We start from the raw sequence: 20958 nt of genomic DNA, 5'->3' as shown, positions 1-20958 counted from the left end.
CCGCCGACCGCCAGTCTGTCTCTATGGCTGGGCCCCTTGTTTTCATTGGTTCACATTTTTCTCAGGCAATCTTTAAGTTTAGTAGACCATATTGGAGACTGGACTCCTCAGGCTTCCCCACCCAGTGCCTCCCAGAAGGTCTGGTTCCCAGGGAAGTTGGAGCCCAGCCATCAGCACACAAGGGCACCAGCATCTGGGGTGGTGGGGGTGCACCCATAACTCTAGTGGCTTCCCCTCGAGGGTACAGAGCTGAACTGTAAAGGAAACAAGTGGGACCCAAGCTTGGGTGTCTACAGAGCTGCATCGCCTTCAGCTGCCTTTTCTAATACTTTGATTTTTCTCATAAGCAACTTGCTAGGCTCCACCCAAAATTCATTTTTTTCCCCATCTGTGCTCTTGACAATTGAATCCAAATAAACCAAACAAGGGCCTGGCAGTTTGCTCTGTGCAGTGCAGGAAGGGAAGGGATCCCCCAACCAAGAGGTGGTGGGGGAGATGTCAAGGCAGTTTCGCATGGAGCAGAACATGAGTTCACCCCGTTCCTTGTTCCTCCCACGTGTTTCGCAGAAGGCTCCACAAGCAATGGCTACGCAAAGACAGGCTCTCTGGGCGGCGGGAGCCGAATGGAGAAACAGAGTCTGATTCAAGGCAGCAGCAGCAGCTACATCAATGCAAGTGAGTGCCTGCCGGCGGGAGGGCCAGAGGCCAGGCCAGGGGTGAGACAGTGTCACTGTGGGTCACTGGCTCTACTGCCCAAGACTGGTCAAGAACACACAGCCCACGGCAGGTGAACCTTTGCCCTCCTGTCTGTAGCTGCTTCACTACAACAAGACCCTTTGCACCAAGCCCTGATGTCAGTAGCACTAATTCATCCAGAAGGTTGTGTAGGAGGCGGCCTTCCCCCCTCCCATCTCTCTCTAGATGCCAATGGGCTCCTCCGAGGGCTCACAACTTAAATTCACAACGACAGACACTCACCCCTTGGGTCACCGGGCTAAGGCTGCCTGGGATACCACTCCAGCCCTGGGCCATTCCGCCAAGCAGCAGGCTGGCCCATTGTCCCCAGCGAGACCCTCTTTGGTGGCAGCTCTCAGACTGACAACAACCACACCCTGCCCAAGCAGACAAACACACACAAAAAAGCACATGCCCCTGAAGCTGTTCATGCAGCTCAGAGAGATGCCCGAGAAGCTCCCAGGGCCAGGCTAATCACAACAAGTCCTGCCCCATGGCCAGTTGTCCTCCACTTATTGTCACCCCACTAGTGCTCCACCCTGAAATGCCAGGTCCTCAGGAGAACCTTGCCAACACCTCACATAGGAACCATGTCCATAAGGCACCTCATCTCCCACGGTCAATCTGGGAAGGAAGCACCTGCATTCCTAAGCCACAGAGGCCCTGTGAGGTGCCCTTTGTGCAGTGCTCACCACCAGGCTCCCAGGAGCCTCTTCCAATAGGAGCAACCTGAGGGGGCTTAGCTGGGGGACCAGATGCCCATCTCCTCGCGTGCTGAGCATGCCCATGCTTCCCTCCTGCAGGTGGCAGCACCCGGGGTCACGCCTCCACCTCCAGCTACCGGAGAGCTCATTCTCCTGCCTCCACTCTGCCCAACTCACCAGGCTCAACCTTTGACAGGAAGACTCACACCACTCGCCATGGAACCTACGAAGGTATCAGTCCCACGAGCTACAGTTCTATCTCTCAGCCCCCATATCCCCCCGCATTGGCCCTTCACCTCTCTGCTCTTTCTTGCTTCTTGTGTGGCTTTTTTTGTTTTATGGTTTGGTTTGGTTGGGTTGGGTTTGGGGTCACACCTGCCAGTGCTCAGGAATGACTCCTGGCGATCTCAGAGGACCATATGGGGTGCAGGGGATCAAACCTGGGTTGGCCACATGCAAGGCAAACACCCTACACTGTACTATCACTCCAGACCATTTTTTTGTTTTGGGGCTACATCTCATGGTGCCTATCACTCTGGTGGGCTCCAGAGACCATATGGGGTGCTGGGCATTGAACTTGGGCCAGCTGTATGCAAGGCAAGCTCCCTACCTGCTATGCTATCACTCCAACGCCTGCTTCTTTTATGGACTCATGTTGGTTGGAGATATTTCTAGTTTTACCCATCCCTTCATTTATCTATTTAGTCACTCTTTCAAATGATATTTATCAAAATGATATTTTTGAAAATATCATAAAACAATTAGATATTTCATCAGATCGTTAAAAGCTGTGTTTAACAATATACAGCATCCTTTGGTGGGCATTTAATGAAGCAGACTTAGACCTCGCTATGGGGACTGTAGTTTAATATGCAGGCTACCGTGACAGGTGAAAGTCTCCAATCCATAGTGTGGGGACTGATGTAAGTAGCAACAATTAGTCCAGAGGTTGCCTGGAAGGTAGCTGGTTCCCCTTCAATCACTCTCTAGAAGCTTTTAGAACCCGGTGTGTTTCTTGGGGGCTGGAGCAATAGTATAGCAGGGAGAGCGTTTGTCTTGCATGTGGCCAACCTGGGTTCAATCCTTGGCACTCCATACAGTTCTCTGAGCCCACCAGGAGTGATTCCTGAGTACAGAGCCAGGAGTAAGCCCTGAGGTGGTCCAACAAACAAACAAAAACTGGGTTTGCTCCTCCAAGGGCTCACAACTTAACTCCTTGCCAGCTGTGTATCCAGGGAACAATGGGAGGGAGGTGGGAAGGAAGGTGGTTCTTGAGTTCTTGAGTTGGTAGCACTGTAGCACTGTCCTCCCGTTGTTCATCGATTTACTCGAGCGGGCACCAGTAACGTCTCACAACAAATTGTGAGACCTGTTGTTACTGTGTTTGGCGTATCGAATAAGTCACGGGTAGCTTGCCAGGCTTTGCCGTGCGGGCGAGATACTCTCGGTAGCTTACCGGGCTCTCCAAGAGGGGCAGAAGAATTGAACTGGGGTCGACCATATTGGCCCGCATGCAAGGCAAATGCCTTATCCGCTGTGCCCACTTGAGTTGGTACTTAGCGATATCTGTACCAACTGATATGAGCCTCTGATACAGGGTGCCAAGATGGGTCACCCCAACTTGTGAGAGCAACAGACAGACAGACATAAGTGAAGGAGGGCAAGGGTGCAGCCTGCAAGCAGCACAGTGCTTGTAAACAAGGACCGGGAACACTCAGATTCAGAACTGGGCTAAGATGCTGGGACTTGATCCTGCATCTCATGGGCAGCCACAGAATCTTCTGAGCAAATGAGTCTGTCATAGTTGATGTCCAAGACTCGGGAAGAAGAAAAAGAAGGAAAGAGGCTAGATTCGGTGACAGGTTAGATGGGGAGCAGCAGACCTGAGAAAGGGAAACTTGACTGGAATGAGAAAGAGCTGGAGGGTAAAGGAATCAGGTTTGACAATGTGTGTGTGTGGAGGGGAGGGGGGGCAGGGGAGAGAAAGGGGGCTTAGCGATTCCACTGAGACTTTAGACAAGATAGCTGGGTTATTGGCAGGGATCCCCCTGAAACACAGACAGGTGGAGGCCATCACGTGGATGAGTACAGAGACCTCACACAGCTGCCAGCTAGGGGGACCAGGCAGACAGTGGAATGCATAGGAACTAAACCCAAGGACCCTGGTGTAGAGTCCTGCATGAGACGCCAGCAGAAGCTGGGAAACTGCAGCAGCAGAGGGAGCTGAGAAAAACAGAAGTGGGGCAGAAAAAGGCAACACCAGAGCACATTCCAGTCAAGTTCTTGGGCAGTCAGAAAAATCAAGGACAGGCAACAACACTTGAGCCCATGTGAGAGGGCGTTGGGGGTCCAGAAGGAGATAGGGAGGAAAATACCTGGGTTCTGCTTTCAAGGTTCTGGGCTTTCTGATAATCTGTAGAAGCAGCCAGAGGAGGAAACAGACGGGAGAAAGCAAGAGGACCTTCTGGTGGTGTGCGTGTGTGGGGGGGGGAGGGGGGAGGGCGCAGGGCGCAGGGGTGGAGATGGATTCTAGCGATGGAGAAGCAGGATCAAGGGGTGAAGGCCTTTATCCTGGGACTGTTAGTGGGTATGGGGCAATCAGGGAATCAAGTCATCCGAGTGTTTTCTGGGTTTCTGGTATTTTTTTTATTGTCATGAGGTCACTTTTGGGACAAGCTTCACAAGCTCAGGCAGCAGCCTAGTGCGGAGGCATGGTGATGGGTCAGGGTTAGGCCCCCAGCCCCACTTCTGCATCCGAGCACATACCGCGGAGGAAAGGACAAAGGGGTACAAGCCCCAGTTTCCCTTTGTCCAAACTGTACTGCACCCAAGTTGGTCAGAGTCATGTCCAGGAGCCTCACCATGACCAAAGGTTCCATCCCTCCCGCAATAAATCTAAATCTGCCTCTGGGAAGTGGGTGGGAGGTGGGGGGCTGCCTCTGGGAAGTGGGTGGGAGTTGGGGGGCTGCATCAGACCCTTACACTAATGTTTGCTTTCCTCCCCAGGGAGCTCCAGCGGCAACTCCTCCCCAGAGTACCCGCGGAAGGAATTTGGTATGTCCTTTCCTTGCTTTCTGGAGAAATGGTCAGAGGAGCCCCAGAACAGTGCCAAGGTGCAGGGCTTGTCTTATCAAACAGATTCTTCTAGAGGAGCTGGCCTCTGCAGACGGCTTTCCCTCTCTCCTTATACAGAAACATCTTTTAAAAAATTCTGAGATTTGTTTATTAAGGCATCATGATTTACAGTCATTCATGCTAGCATTTCAGGCACACAATGTCCCAACCTCAATCCTGCTACCAGTGTTGACTTTCCTTCACCAGCACCCCCAGTTCCCCTTGTTCCCTCCCAGCACCCGAATCTCCCTCTGGCCCCCCAGCCTGCCTCCCCTTGACAGGTACATTTCCCCCCTTAATTTAAACCCCACTGTTTACAGAGTTGTTTGTGATGATTTGTTACAGACATTCAATACTCCAACACCAATCCCATCACCACTGTGACCTTCCCTCCACCATTGTCCCCATTTCTCCAGCCCACTCCCAAGCCTGCCCACCAGGCACAAAATAATTTCTTCTCTATTGTTTATTATATCTAAGTGGCTAGTGCAATTACCAAAAAATACTTCAGCAAAAGAAAATTTGTGAAAATTGTTGTATCTCACCATGGGGTCATTAATTCCTTGTCTGAGGGTTTCCTAAGCTGCTGGTGCTAGTTGGTCCTTTTGTGTTAATGTTAATGGTTCTGTTTATTGAACTTAGTTGGCTTCTTTGTTACTTTCATAATTTGATGTCCTCCTACTGGGCAAACAGGCACTTTTTTTTTTTTTTGCTTTTTGGGTTACATCCCGCAATGCACCCCTGGCTCTGCACTCAGGAATTACTTCTGGCAGTGCTTGGGGGACCATGTGGGATGCTGGGAATTGAACCCGGGTTGGTTGTGTGCAAGGCAAATGCCCTACCTGCTGTGCTATTGTTCCAGCCCTGGACAGGCACATTTTTAAGTTTGGTTATAGTTTAGATCTTATGTTTACAGTGTGAAATTTGGGTATAGTTTAAATCTTATGTTTATAGTATGGTTGGTTCTGTGATTTAGATCTCTACATCTATACCCTCTCTATACTTCCAAAGTGCCTAAAAACCCTGACCCCTGCTCCTGTTAAGGGGTGTGAATTTGCTGGCCTGGTCTTTTTGCTCATGACTCTCCTAAAGTTGCAAGATATTCACCCAAGACTCAAGGGGCAAGCAACAATCATAGGGACACCCACCCCAGACATGACGCATGGAGACCACCCAGCAGATGACCAGGTGTTAGAACACACAACTGCCGGACTGCCCAGCTGTCCCCCACCCGCCAGCTTCCAGAGCTCTCAGTTCCCATGAAACTAAGCTGCATTTTCACTTGGCCTAGAGTCTTGTTCTTGGATCCCCAGGTGTACATGAATTGATATAATCGCTGATTGTACAGTGATGCTAATTTTACTTATTTGTGAGAAAACTAACAAATAAATAAAACGACTTCAACAAATAAAATTTGTTCATTCTAGCAAAAAAAACAAAGGAAGAACATGGCCATCTTTTCATACATTTCAGCCAGTCCAAAGGGATGGTGCTTCCACACGATAACATGACACTGAAGGGCAAGATAATTTAATGTTCATAACGTGAGACTGAAGGGCAAGATAATTAAATGTTCATTGAGTTAATACCCTCCATGCATTGGGGTAGAAGGGATTGCCCCTGGGCTAAGGAGTCATCAATTACTAAGAATGGACCTTCATAAAGGAGTTGATTATAAGCTTCCTCCTCACACCCCAAGAGATCTAGCTCCATGACAAAAAATATTCAGCCTGCCCCCTCTTTTACAAACCTAAGATGATTTTCTTCGATTCTCAGCATCTTCTGCAACCAGAGGCCGGAGCCAGACCCGAGGTGAGTACAGCAATTGGGTTTAGTTCAATTCTTTCCACAAGTATTTTCTGAGCCCGGGACGCAGTTCAAATGGTGGAGCATAAGCTTTTCATGAGCATGGCCCGGGTTTGATGCCTGACATCCAGGGCACCCTAGCACTTGAAGCATGGCTGAGGAACTCTGGGGCAGTTTTGCACTTCTGGTGTCCGCCCAGGCCTGGGAAAGCTGCTGACAAACTGTCTGGACCCTTGCTGCGTGCGGGAGCGCAGCTGGGAAAAAAGTCTGGTTCTGGCTGATTTGTGACAGAGCCCGAGGGTTGGTCTGTGATTTCCTTAGACAACCCGCCCCCCATCCCCAGCTCCCCGTGTCAGGGATGGCGGGGGTCGCAGGTTCACATGGGGAGTGGACCCTTCTTTCAAAGCAGCCCTAGGCTTCCTGTTCCCGGGACTTGGAGATCTCCAGGCAGCCCAGAAAGACATGGGGTGCTCAAGGGAGTCTGCGTCTAGCACGGAGCCAGGCCCTTCACTCACGGCCTTCATCTCTTCCCTTGCACAGAGAGCGAGATCCGAGTTCGACTACAGAGTGCATCGCCCTCCACCCGATGTAAGTGGTCACTGTCTTTTTTTTTTTTTTTGCATTTTGGGTCACACCCAGCCATGCACCCATGCACAGGGGTTACTCCTATCTCAGTAATTACTCCTGGTGGTGCTTGGCGGGGGCAGGGTGAGGGGGGGAACATATGGATGCTGAGAATCAAACCTGGGTCAACTGCATACAAGGCAAGCGCCCTACCTGCTGTGCTATAGCTCCAACCCCAGTGGTCACTGTCTTGCTGAAAGGAGTCAGGAGTCCAGGGTTACCTCTCTGCATGTGCACACGTGTGCGTGTCTGTGTGTGCACACATGAGCACATGTTTGCATTTGCTCTACCGTAGAAGATTGCTAAGACTGGTTGGGGGAGTGGGGGGTGATAAGGGTAAGGAGCTAAATTAGTCACAGTCCCTGCTGGTCCCCTAGACTAGTGGAGAGATCGTGGCACTCAGCAGGGATGGGGCAGGGGGAGTGTGGGGCAGAGGAGATGGGGTCAGACACAGAGACTGAGGGTGGACGGTTGGGTGTGAGAGCTGGGCTGGTCCTGAGACATTCAGAGTGGCTGAAGGTAGAGGGGTTTGGGGAGATATAAACGCATCTGTAAGAGCGGCAGATGGGACAGTTAGAACTTTATCTCAGCTATCCGGGGTCCCTGGTGTTGGTCCATGCTTAACTCCCTCTGTTCCTGTTAGGGGTCAGGGGTCACTGAAATGAGCCCTGTGTTAGGGATGCCACATACAAGAGAGGAAGAGGAAGGGGTGGGACACAGACTAGGGCTGCCCAAAGAGCTCAGCGCAGGGGTGTAGGGGGTTGTGGGGGGGCTGTGGGTCTGGCCTGTTGCTCTCTCACCTGAGTCTCTCCAGACCTAGGGATGCTGCATCCAAAGGATGGCACTCCCAAGGGAGAGGGGGCATGTGTCCATTCAACTGTTCACCATTCCATGTTGCCCACCTCTGGTCCTGCTTGCTTTGGGGGCTGGGGGACCCCTCGAGTTGCTCACACACTCCTTCAGTTGCTGCAAATAGTGTCGGCCACAGGGGCCTGGCACTAATCACGGGACAGCAGTATGATATAGAGGAGTCATTTGCCACCAATCCCATGGTCCTCCCAAATGCAAGGCAAGGGGCCCACACAGGAGCCTCCTGGCCTGATGTTGAGGCCACAGCTGAGCTGTTCGTTTCTGCATGCTGATTCTGTAACTCTTGAGGGTGCCCTCCCTCCACCTAGACCCAGAGCTTCATTTCTGAGTGTCTGCTGAAGCAGCTCCCTAAGACATGGGCCACTTGATGAGGCCACACATAAGACAGAGTCGCAGGTTAGAGGGGTTACAGATAAACCAAGTGTGAAAAGCATTCGGCGAATGGAAAAGATCCCCCCTGGGCAAAACCACTGAGATCCCTTCTTGGGCTGTCAAACTTTGGCAAGAATACTGGGCATGATGGAAAATTGGGGGGATTCTTTCCCAGGGACAGAACTGGATGATGTCAAGCGCTTGCTCAAGGGGAGCCGCTCAGCCAGCGTGAGCCCTACCCGCAACTCCTCCAACACCCTCCCCATCCCCAAGAAAGGCACCGTGGAGACCAAAACGGTGACCGCCAGCTCCCAGTCTGGTGAGTGCCGCAGCAGTGAGGGGCAGGCCTGGTTCATCCTGCCACTATGGTGCTCACAGCTTTTTCTCATCAGGAGCCTTATGATCCCTGTGGGCCCCCAGGACATCCAAAGGGTGACAATTGTATAAACCGGTGGGGGGTAGGGGGGAGTCATAGGAAGAAAACAAAATCAGAAGGGGACTTTGGTGGGAAAAAATACTTTTAGAAAAAATACTTTCAGATCCCAAAGATTCGATGCCATATTCTTGGCCTTCCCAGGACTGTGTGGAGCAGGTTCTGCAAATGAAGACTCTTGAGGACATCAGTGGTGTCCATTCACTCACTCACACCATGGCACTGCTCCCGGCCTCCTCTGTGCCAGACACAGAGTGCTGGAAAGTCCCTCCTGCAGGGTCCTGGCCAGGCAGACCGAGCCACCTGGCTGTCCCTGCATCTCACCCGGGGGATGTGCGTGTGTCTGTTTGCAGTGTCGGGCACCTATGACACTGCCATCCTGGACGCCAACCTTCCACCCCACATGTGGTCCTCCACCCTGCCAGCCGGCTCGTCCATGGGGACCTACCACAATAACATGACAGCCCAGAGCTCATCCCTCCTGCACACCAACGCCTACTCTTCAGGATCCGGTAGGTGGCATGTGACTCTTCCTGTTCCCCAGCCCTCCCCTCCAGAGTCCTGAAGCAGGGTGACCCCTCCCCCCCAAAAAACTATCCTTGGAAAGAACATGAAAACAGAGTGAGGAGACCTAATTTCACATCCCAAGGATTAAACGTGGAACACTAACAAGTCATTTGACTTCTCTGGGATTCTAGTGTCTTTTCAGTTCAAGGGGTGCCGTGTCTTCTTGCCCATCAAGGCCTGAGCTGCCTGAGACTAGTCCTTGGCCCTGACCCAGACTGATGCCTAGTTTCAGGCTGTAAGACGTGAAAATATGCTCAGTTTTTCCAATGAATAAGGATTGTGCAAACTGTAAAAGGACACACCTGGCGTTTCTCCCTGCTTCTCGAAGGGGCCAGTGTTCTGGCCTGCGCGTCCCTCTCACCGCCTCCCTCCTCCCCTGCAGTGTTTGGGCTTCCCAACAACATGGCGTCCTGCTCCCCAACTCTGCACCCCGGAATCAGCACCTGCTCCTCAGGTCAGTACCTCCAGCATGCAATGCCCTTCCCCAGGCAGTGTGCTCCAGAAAGAGGGATGCTTGCTGGTGATGAGGAGAACGAAAGGGTTCCCAGAGCAATGAGCTACCCGCACGCAGCAGCCAGAGCTGTGGGCCCTGGGCTGCGTTAGAAGGCCCTGGGCCAGCCTCAGTGAAATGCAGAACATGTAAGTCAAAAGGCCAAGTGAGAGTGTGGGGCACTTGCAGGTAAAAGGTAGGGAGAAGCTCTTCAGATCTTTTTGTAAATACAGTGTTTCCTTGGGAACTGTGATCCCTGGGAGGGTTAAATAAGGCGACTGTTTAGCTTCCAATTCAGATAGGACCATTTTTTTTTTTTTTTTACTGAATCACTGTAAGATACACAGTTATAAGGCTGTTCATGATTAGGTTTCAGTCATACAGTGTTCCAATGTCCATCCCTTCACCAGTGTACATTTCCCACAGAAAATGTCCCCAGTTTCCCTCCTGACACCCTCTCCACCTCTAACCCCCCAACCCCTCTGCCTGGCCTGCTTCTATGGCAGACACTTTTCTTCTTTCTCTTACTTTCTCTCACAAGAGCAAAAGGGAATTCCCCTCACAGAGGCAGGGTAGGGTAGAGGCGATGGGATGGGGGTGATGGGAGGGATACTGGGACAATTGGTGGTGGAAAATGGGCACTGCTGGGTACTCGAGATGGGTACTCGATCATTATATGACTGAAACGCAAGCACGAAAGTGTGTGAGTCTGTAACTGTACCTCATGGAGATTCACTACTCTCTCTCTCTCTCTCTCACTCTCTATCTCTCTCGGCATTATGGTTTGCAATATAGGTACTGAGAGGTTATCATGTATGTCCCTTTACCTGCTTTCAGCACTCAGCTCTTGTCTAGAGTGATCATTTCCAACTATCATTGTCTTACTGGTCCCTTCTCTGTCCTAACTCTGTGACCATTTTAAAGACCTGCTCACTCACCTTGTACCAAACATCTCAATAGCCAGTTTCCAGCACACACCAATCTTTCAAGGAGTCTGCTGTCTTCCGTTTAACATCACGAGGAATGAGAGTGATGCATGCCACAGGCCTTCTTTAAGAATGCAGCAGGCGTTTCTGCTGAAGCCTTCTGCTTCTGGCCCTTCCGGGAACCTCAGGACTCTTGTTCCAGTTCTGCTCCCTTTGCTATTTTGCTCCCCAAGTGCTGACAGAGGAAGGTGGGCTACTGTGGGACCCAGGATCGTGAGTTCAAACTCCAGAGAGGAGGAAAGGAGAGAGTCTATGCTGAGGGAAGCAGAGTGTCTGTGCGTCCTCCATCCCTCCAGCCTTTGGGCCTACAGGGCGTTTTCTTATGTTTGTGTCAGGAAAAGAAGAACTGGTGGGGCTTTCCAGGGTTCTGCCATGTCACCCCATTGCATCTGCATGCCAAATTCACAGTTCCCACATCAAGCACCATGGCACTCTGGGTGCTGCCAGAGCCGGGAGGGCAGTACTGTGTCAGAGACACAGGAGCAAAGGGGAGATTCTGTGTGAGCTGAGGCTAGGAAGTGTGTGGACCTACTACGCAGTAAATGGGACCAACCATAGCTTTGAGCCTGGGCTGGGGAGATTTTCGGTGCACAGTTCTTGTCCAGAGTGATCATTTCCATGCAACTGGTGGTGTTTGGGATTCTGTCAAATGCAACAGTGTTCATCGTGAAAGTGGCCGCGGTCCCTCTAGGAAGCGGCACTCACCCTGTGCTCAATTTCTTTTGCAGTGTTTGGCATGCAGAACAACCTGGCCCCCAGCTCAGCAGCCCTGTCCCATGGGACGCTCACCACATCCACAGGTCTGGAGCCCTGGTTTGGGACTTAGGGGTTGGGAAATAGCATCTTTTGGCTCTAACTCACAAATCCCTTTCAATAAGTGATGAGAGGTTGGAAAATCACTTGCCCTTTCCTACCAAAGAAATTGCCTTCCAACCCCAACACAGAGAGGTTGGATTGTTCTGGCTTAGAAATGAGAGACGCCAAGGTGGGTAGCCTGGGCTGGGGGCGGTCCCATGGAGAGCTCACGTCATCTGCTGTCAGACAATTCGCCACTTCTGCAAATCATCCATCAGCCTAGTTGTATGATGCGTGAGAGGGGAGAGCCAAGATGTGTTGCCTCAGCCTTTGCTCTTGTTTTACTATTGTAACCTGCTTCTTGGTGGGGCTCCTTGCTCCAACTTTAGGGTGGGGATATATCTCAATGGCAGAGCATGTGCCTTGCATGTGTGAGAACCCAAGTTCAATCCGTGGCACCACAAGACCAAGCCAAACTACAACTTTGATTGAAGAGACTAGTTTAATCCACATGAAACAATCAGGGGAGCCTATAAGACCATACAGATCAAATTGTACAGAGCAGGTGTTACGGTCCAAGGAATTCAGAATCTAAAAAGTTGTGGGAGTATCTAAGAGGACTTCTTGAAGGAGGTGGCCTTTGGAATAGGTCTCAAAAGAAAAGGATGATTGCTACCCCTATGATTTCAGAACATTGTTTTTCATTTTCTTATGACTCATAATTATTACTTCTCTTGTGGGGTGAGGAGTTGGGACTCGGCAGGCTGCTCTCAGCTTTACAGAGCCGCCTTCCCAGCCAGCCCAGCTCACTCAGGGTCCCTCTCTTGCAGCATATGGTGTGAAGAAAAACATGCCCCAGAGTACTACTGTGGTGAGCACCGGAGTGTCCACTTCAGCTGGTGAGTGCTGTTGGGTCAGTCCAGCACCCAGGGAGAAAGATTACATGGTGTCAAGGGTCTCTGGGAGGGGTGGGCAGCAGATAACCCGTGAGTGTCTGAAACCCTTTCTGCATATCTGCCAAGGGTCCCCACTTAGCTGGAGGCTCCTGACTGGCTCATAGTACCTGTTATCATGTTACCTGTTGCAAGAGCTGGGGAGTCCCTCCCACTTTCTGTAGAATCTTCCCTAGCATGAACTCATAATACACAGTGGGCAACTTCTCCCTAGAAGATCCTGGAGGTGCCTGGAGCAGCTCCAACCTTCCAGCAGCTCATTGGCTCAAAGAATATTTACTGGGTCTGAGGAGATAAATGGCTCCAATCTCAGGGGCACATGCCTGGTACCTGCAGTCCCCAAGTTCGTTTCTCGGTACCACACTCCTCCCCAGCACTTCTAGGTATAGCCTGAAGGCCCCTAACCACAGTCAGGGGATGGCCCTGGTGACCCCAAGCACTGCCCAGGTATGACTGAACACCACCTGGGCATCCCCTCCACCACCAAGAAGAATATTCACTGAGCACATACTTTGCGCAAGGCAGACACATTCTACGTGCTTGGGAGACAAACATGAACAAGGTTGACAAGAGTCCCTCCGAATACCAGCTGATCCAACTTTTCCTCCATCCTCTTCTCCTGCCCTGCTTCTGCTCACTGCCTCTCTCTTCTTGGCCTCACCGCCCTCTCCCCAGCAGCCAGCAGCACAGCCGTCCAGAACGAGGACCTTCACAAAGACTGCAAGTTCCTGGTCCTGGAGAAAGACAACGTGCCTGCCAAGAAGGAGATGGAGATGCTGATCATGACCAAGGACAGCGGGAAGGTGTTCACTGGCTCCCCTGCCAGTGTGGCTGCAAGTATGGCCCCTGGGAGGGCGGGAACTGTGGTGTTTTAGTCAGGAAAGTGCAACCATCTCCCGCAATTGGCAATGCCTGCCTGAGGCCCCAAACGGGTCAGAGAAATGGAGCACGTGCTTTGCATGCGCTGCATGATCCTCCTGTATCTCAAATACAATGACGTGAACTTAAAACAAAACTAGGAGCTGGTTGGGACCGGAGAGATAGCACAGTGTGTAGGGCATTTGCCTTGCCCGCAGCCAACCTGGGTTCGATCCCTGGCATCCCATATGGTCCCCCAAGCACTGCCAGGAGTAATTCCTGAATGCAGAGCCAGGAATAACCCCTGAGCATCGCTGAGTGTGACCCCCCCAAAAAATAAACTAGGGGCAAGGTTGGCAAGATAGGAGAGTGGGGAGGGCACTTGCCTTACATGTAGACAACCTAGGTGTAGTCCCCAGTGCCCGATATGATCCACCAAGCCCGCCAGGATTGATCTCTAATGCATCAAAGTACTGGCTCTAAACTTAATTTTTGCATAGGGTCAACCCACAAGACTGTGCCTGGCTTGATTCAGGAATAAACCCTGAGAACAGCAAGGTGTGGACCCAAAAACAAACATTAAAAAAAAAAAAAGAAAACCAAACCTGTATGAATAGCCATCTCAGGCTCTTCCCTTAATGCCAACAGGCCTGGAAGATTTCAGCAAAGACATCCCAGGGGGTTCTTTGGATAGCAGCCGGCTTCCTACCCACAAGCACGAGGTTGGGGTGGGAGGCAGACTTCAGGAAAACTGGGATCTCTTTTGACCTCCAGGAGAGACCGAGGGGGCACGGAGTGGGGAGACACTGTCCCATGGTCATGGGTTGTGTGCACAGCTTCTTTTTCAGATGACACCCTGAAAAAGGAGAAGCAAGCTGCCTACTCATCCGATACCCACCTCATAGCAGAAGCTAACGGTAAGAGTGGTTCTGATGGCTGTGACACTTCCTCCACATTCCATGACTGTCTCCTGACACTGGTCTTCTCAAAGTGTCATGATTCTGACCCAGCAGCACCAGCGACACACGGGAGTCTGCCAGAAATGCAGGTTCTGGGCTGTGTCCAGACCCGCGGAGTGAGAGGGGCCACAGCACCCAGTTCTCTCTTAGATCCCAGGTGCACTTGAGTGCATCCAAGCTCGCCCATGTCATTGAAATAGCAGTGCCTTTCCCCTTTAACCCACCTGAGTGCTCCACCCACAATGATCAGAACTAAGACTTCGCAAAGCACTTGAACTTTATCTTCTTTCTTCCCAAATATCGGGTTCTAGTCTAGAGAGATAGTACAGTGGGTATGGTGCCTGCTTTGCTCCAAGTCTACCCAGGTTTGACCCCTGGCACCCTATGTGGTCCCCTAGGCCCTACTGGGAGTGATCCCGGAGCACAGATCCAGGAGTAAGCCCTAGGTACACTCAGATGTGGCCCCCAAATAAAACCAAACCAAGTATCTGGGTTTTCTCCTGATACTCACATGCTCTAGAGCCTGTGGCATCTCTCCAAATAATTGATCTCAGGAAGGTCAAAAAGTCAAAGAGCTCACACACTGCCTTTTTCTGCCATTAATTACTTGTCTCATCTTTGGAGTGGGAGGTGGTCACTGCAGATGTCAGATCAGTGAGGTCTGTTTAAAAGAATGTTCCTGAAGGTGGCTGTGTAGCAAGGTGCCAGGGGCCTGCCTGCTTTCCCAAAGCACTGCTCCAGGTCAAGCCGGGCACAGTCTTGTGGGTTGACCCTATGCAAAAATTCAGGTTAGAGCCAGTACTTCGATGCGTTTGGGGCGCCTATGCACAGTGAAATGTTCAGTTTGGAACCTGGTGTTTTGCATGCTTGTCTTCCAGGAGGCGTGAAGACTGTTTCCTCCAAGGGCAAAGGCACCTCATCAGGTGGGTGAGATGGGCAGGTATGGAGAGGAGCAGAGCAGCCCCTGGCCTGCAGCCCATACACACAGAAACAGACACACACACACACACACACACACACAGATACACACACACAGATACACACACCACTGTCACCAGTGTCCCTGCGGTGCTAAGGGGACAGTGAAAGCATTGGGGAGGGGCACTCTGGGGACTGGGTGGGCAGTGGAAGGAGCTCAGCTCACTGGACTGGCATTCCTGCTGGGCACCCAGCATCTGCCCTGGATCCAGGATTCCCCCTCCCCAGCACATTAGAGACCCTCCATCCCCCATGTGAATCTCCGACCCTTCCCACTCTCCTCGCTTGCTGGTACAGGTCTGTGAGAGCAGCAGACGAAGGGGCATCACCCTAGTTCAGGACTAAAAATAGTTTCTTCTTTAAAAGACGCTGCACTGTACTGTAGCACTGTCCCCCCATTGTTCATTGATTTGCTTGAGTGGGCACCAGCAACATCTCCATTGTGAGACTTGTTGTTACTGTTTTTGGCATATCGAATACACCATGGAGAGCTTGCCAGGCTCTGCCGTGTGGGCGGTATACTCTCTGTAGCTTGCCGGGCTCTCTGGGAGGAATGGAGGAATCAAACCCGGGTCCGCCACATGCAAGGCAAATGCCCTATCCGCTGTGCTATCGCTCCACATCCTTGATAAACCCTAAATGCTTAAGGACATTCTGGGCACTGTGTCTGGGGATGACAAAGCGCGAAAGTGCGGGGACAGGAAGCATTCTAAGGGAAGCCTAAGACAATGCAGTGGGCTGAGGGACAAGAGTTCAGAATCCAGACATGCACAGAATTTTACAGCAGACCTGCGTGAGTGTCCTCTGCTGATTATTTTATAGGCTTCCTCTCACTTCCTTCCAACGGGAGGGCCTTTACCTTACCTTTTATCTCACTTCCTTCAAATCCTCCTGGGCAGTAGGTAATCTTTCAGGCTCCAGGGCATTGAAAAAAAAGGTCACAGTGGGGAGTGGAGAGATAGTACAGTGGATAGGGCGCTTGCCTCACATGTGGTCGACCTGAGTACAATCCCCAGCTCCCTATATAGTCCCTCAAGCCCAGACAGGAGGATCAGGGAACCAGGAGTAAGCCTGGAGCACTTGCAGATGTGGCCCCCAAACAAAAAGGCAACAGAGGGGCTAAAGAGATCTCAGGGTCACACAACTGGAGCTTGGAATGTTAGCTGTCTGCTATTCACCCGCCTCGGCCTCCTGTTCACTCCAAGAACCAGCCCCTTCCTGAAGCACCCCTAGATCAAACCCACAGGAAGTCACCAAAAGACAGAGGCACTTGGGGGCAGAGCATAGCACAGAGGGTTGGCATTTATTTGCCTTGCCTGCAGCTGCCCCGGGTTCAATCCCAGGGACTTCATAGGGTCCCCTGAGCACCAGCAAGAGTGATCGCTGAGTGCAGTGCCAGGAATAAGCCCTGAGCACTGCCAGGTGTGCCCCCTCCCCCCCCCCCAAAAAAAAGTCAGAGGGCCTGGAGGAAAGAGGGCAAAAGTCACCCTCCGTAACCCTTCTGCTTCCTTCCACAGAATCCCACTATTACAAGCAGGGCAGCGGCAAAGGCGGCGGCGGCGGTGGAGGTGGCATCGGAGGTGCCGGAGGCAGCGGCAAGGGGGGCGCGTGGGGGGCGGCGCCAGCCTGGTGCCCCTGCGGCTCCTGTTGCAGCTGGTGGAAGTGGCTGCTGGGGCTGCTGCTCACTTGGCTGCTGCTGCTCGGGCTGCTCTTCGGTCTCATCGCGCTGGGTACGTGCGTGACCCCCGCAGTCAGGGGGCCGGAAGCCCGGTGGGGGAAAGCGAGAGTCCCTGGGTGCAGACCATGGGCTCCTGCAGATGAGGACACCCAGGCCCAGGGGAGGTTCCCCAGGCCAAGGTCCTGTGGCGGGGTGGCAGAGCGGGGACCCCTAATGAAGGCAGCTCCAGGGTGCTCGGAGCATCACCGCCCCTCACAGCCAGCCGGGCTTTCCCCCAGCTTCCCAGCTCCACCCCACACCCTGTGCCACCACGCTGGTCCCCACGCCACCTCCCAAAGCCTGAGCGCTGGCCCCATCAGGGTGGCACCCGAGCTCGGGGGGCCTTTCAGGCCAGAGCGCGATGTTGCCGGAGGTGGTCCCACCGGATGCCACTTCAGTGGCTTCTGCAGCGATGACTGGCACAGAGGCACCCAGTCCCCAGGAGGGTGGTGGTATAGGAAGGCGCCCAGCTGGCCCCCGAGGCTGACAGCGTGTCTGTCTGTCGGTCTGTCCCAGCTGAGGAGGTGCGGAAGCTGAAAGCACGCGTGGACGAGCTGGAGAAGCTGCGGAGCAGCATGCTGTATTTAGAGGAGAAGGTGGAGAAGAGCAGCAAGGACCAGCTGCAGGGGTCGCGCCCTGGGCTGGGCACCAGCCTGGGGACCACCGGACTGGATGGCGGCAACCACGAGGCACTCTGGCTCTTCGTCAGGAACAAGCTCATGACAGAACAGGAAAACGGTGCGTGGGTTCCGCAGGGCCGAAGCTCTGTGCCTGGGGGGTGGGGTGGGGGATTTGGAGGGTCCTCAAAGAACTGTCTCCCCATTCACCATCTCCGCCCTAGGAGGGAGGGAGGCGGCCTGGGTCCTTCCTCCTGAGGTCCCATTGCCCTGTGTGGGCAAACCAAGACCGGTGGAGGATACACCAGGATCGCACCAGGCTGATTGCAGCGGTCCCCTTGGTGTATGCATGAGAGCGTGCATGTGCTTGCGTGTCTGGACGCACATGCATGTGCACGCGCACACGTGTTTACATGCACATGCGTGTGCAAGCATGCGTATGTGTATTTGTGTGTGCGCACACGCATGTTTGCATGCCTGGTGTACATGCATGTGCGTGTGCACATGTTCATGGATGTGGGGGAGTGTGCGCGCCACATCCCTGTGTCTAACTCAGAGCTCCTCCCTCTTGCAGGAAATCTCCGAGGAAACCCCGGCCCGAAAGGTACTGCAGTGAATGAAGCCACCCTCCTGCTGCCCTGTCCTCCTATAGGCCGGGTTCTGGGGAGGATGGAGACCCTTCCCAAACATTTGAAGGGCAGGCGGGCACTGGGAAAACCTTGTGGTCTCCGTCTGGAGGGCTGGGAACTAACTGGCTTTCCAGCCAGACTTACAGTACCAAGAAAATTTGGGCCTCATCATCTCAGAGCAGCCCAGAGATTGGGCCAAGAGACAGGCAGGCACGAGGGGAAACCCCTTTTCAGTCAGCGGCTCCTGCAATCCCTGGAGAGAATGGCCCTGGACCCCTTACCACTGCTCACAATTTTTCTGTCTTTGATTTCAGGTGACATGGGAAGTCCAGGCCCTAAAGGTAAATAGAAGGGGGACATTTGCAGTTTAGGTATCAGTGAGGGGTGGAGTTCTGAAAGCCCACCCCACACTCCCCTTGTGGCCGACTCTCTGTCCTCTGTTCCCGCAGGAGATCGAGGGCTCCCAGGGACCCCAGGTATGTAGCCCCCAGGGGCGCTGCAGGGAGTCAGGGCTGACCGGTCCTGACTTCTGGTTCCAGGGGGGAAACGGGCTGAGATATTCTTGTGCATCCACAGGTATTCCTGGGCCCTTGGGCCACCCAGGCCCAGAAGGACCGAAGGGACAAAAAGGCAGCGTGGGTAAGAATCGCCTTCTCCATCTACTCCTACCCTCATCCGCCACTTGGTGGGCACTCACTCACCTACTGTAGAGACAGACACACAGACACGATAGATTGATGAGCAAGGGGTGGATCGGGAGGTATTTAGGAAAGAGAGAGGCTACTGGAGCCTTGAGGGTGCTGTGGAGGTGGGGGTCATCACAGTTGACCCTTAGAGGTGACCTCACTGGCCCGACCCCATCTGAGTGAAGCCATGAGAAAAGGGAAAGTGGCAGATGAGGAGAGTGGGCAGGGGAGCAAAGGCCAGGCTGGAGCCCCAAGACACCAGGGACTGGGGGACAGCCAGGGGTCATGGGGCTCTGGACACCTCGGAGTGACTTCAACTTCTCCTTCTTAATCAAGAAGCCATTAGAAAATTGGGGGCTGACATGGGATATGATGCACTTGCACTTTCTTTGTTATTTTGGAGGGGGGCTCCCAAGTGATGCTTGGGGAACCCAGGGGCCCTCCCAGTGACACATGGTCAGCGGGGGCAAAAGTTCAATGGTGCTGGGTCCACAAGGGTCACCCCAGGGGTGTCAGGGGCCTCTGAGGCTACACTAGCAGATCGGAGGGCATGAAGTGGAAGGGCCTGAACCTGGCTGGCACATTCCTGAACTCTCTCCCCGACCCTTCACTTGCATCCCTGGGTCTGGAGCCCTGAGCTGTGACGTGGCCCGGCCCTGACTCGGAGAGGTCTCTGTGTCTTTAGGAGATCCTGGCATGGAAGGACCCATGGGCCAGAGAGGACGAGACGGGCCCATGGGACCACGTGGGGAACCTGGTCCTCCTGGGTTTGGAGAGAAAGGGGACAGAGGTAAGATCCTTCCTGCTTTCGAGGCTCATGTAATAGCACAGTGGGTAGGGTGTTTGCCTTGCACTTGGCCAACCCACGTTTGATTCCCAGCATCCCATATGGTCCCTTGAGCACAGGAGTGATTCCTGAGTGCATGAGCCAGGAGAAACCCCTGTGCAACGCCGGGTGTGACCCAAAAAGAAAAAAAAAAAAACCAACCTTCCTGCTTTCTCCTGCCCTGTAGAGGCATTCACAGGTGCTGCCTTGGGCCAGGGTAATGCCATTCCCTGCAGAGGCAGTGGACTAGTGAGAGGACTGGGCTGGATAAGGAGCCAGGAGGCACCAGAGGAGGACCACGTAGGCGGGTTGAGGGGGAAGTGGGGGTGCTGTGGGACTTGAGGTCTCTCCAGCCAGAGGGAAGCATAGTCATCCCCAGCTCAAGCCCAGTCAGAAATCCTCTCTTGGGCCGGAGCAATCGGAAAACCAGGAGGGCATTTGCCTTGCATGAGGCTCACCCGAGTTCGCTCCTGGCATCCCGAACCTCATCAGGAGTGAATCCTGAGTGCAGAGCCAGGAGGAAGCCCTGAGCACTGCCAGTTATGGCCCAAAAAAAAAAAAAAAAAAAAAAAAGGAAGATAGAAAAGAAGAGAAAAGCAATCCTCTCTACGCCCAAAGGTGCCGAACAGATTCTACCTTCAACTTCACGATCTTAAAACTGCTCAGCCAGCGATCAAGGGCTGAACTCGGCACTAGAGAGTCTTCGGGTAGAGACAGGGCGAGGAAGGGGCACTCGGCGGGTTCAGGGGTGCACAGGGAACCAGATGGCTGAGACCACCTGCAGGGTGGGGGCTCCCCCATGACACCAGTCCAGGCAGGTGATCAAGGGGGCACGTTCTCTCTCCCCAGGAGTTGCTGGCGGCCCAGGGGTTCCAGGCCCACCTGGAGTCCCGGGTTCTGTGGGTCCAAAAGGTAAGTGGAGGCCCCAGGGCGGTCTCAGGCTTGTCAGGGAGGCGTGTCAGGGGTGGCTGCCCAAAGCCCAGAAACTGGGGTCCCTGATACCCTCAGCATGACTCGGAGACCCTGCTGTCACACTGGGCTATGCCCAACCCCAAGGTGAAGTGGGGGGCATGCCCCCTCTGTCTTTAGTGGCCCTCGTACAGGTTCCTGGGCAGGCAGCGGGCTAGACAGTCATTCAGCAAGTCAACCTCTGCCGGGCCCTAAGCAGCCTGGCCCAGGCCTGTGAGATTGGGGCCACTCTCCCCCTCCGGGTACCCACCACATGCTTAAATCTGACCC

General features: G+C 53.3%; 1 protein-coding gene across 1 annotated transcript in view; it reads left to right on the top strand.

Annotated features, from left to right (window-relative positions):
• Positions 1-20958, top strand: part of COL17A1 (collagen type XVII alpha 1 chain) — a 41067-nt gene that overhangs the window by 2552 nt on the left and 17557 nt on the right. The window contains exons 3-23 of the mRNA XM_056120622.1: positions 568-675; positions 1539-1670; positions 4446-4493; positions 6330-6365; positions 6900-6947; positions 8401-8544; positions 9012-9170; positions 9608-9679; positions 11430-11501; positions 12327-12395; positions 13128-13286; positions 14144-14224; positions 15145-15189; positions 16762-16974; positions 17478-17699; positions 18153-18182; positions 18522-18548; positions 18657-18683; positions 18784-18846; positions 19579-19683; positions 20569-20631. Of these exons, the coding sequence (XP_055976597.1) occupies positions 568-675; positions 1539-1670; positions 4446-4493; positions 6330-6365; positions 6900-6947; positions 8401-8544; positions 9012-9170; positions 9608-9679; positions 11430-11501; positions 12327-12395; positions 13128-13286; positions 14144-14224; positions 15145-15189; positions 16762-16974; positions 17478-17699; positions 18153-18182; positions 18522-18548; positions 18657-18683; positions 18784-18846; positions 19579-19683; positions 20569-20631 (1923 nt within the window). The remainder of the gene's footprint in view (positions 1-567; positions 676-1538; positions 1671-4445; positions 4494-6329; positions 6366-6899; positions 6948-8400; positions 8545-9011; positions 9171-9607; positions 9680-11429; positions 11502-12326; positions 12396-13127; positions 13287-14143; positions 14225-15144; positions 15190-16761; positions 16975-17477; positions 17700-18152; positions 18183-18521; positions 18549-18656; positions 18684-18783; positions 18847-19578; positions 19684-20568; positions 20632-20958) is intronic.

This window comes from Sorex fumeus, unplaced genomic scaffold, assembly GCF_029834395.1.
Source record: "Sorex fumeus unplaced genomic scaffold, SorFum_2.1 ptg000043l, whole genome shotgun sequence".
NCBI lineage: Eukaryota > Metazoa > Chordata > Mammalia > Eulipotyphla > Soricidae > Sorex > Sorex fumeus.
This window is presented reverse-complemented; position numbering and strand designations above follow the sequence as displayed.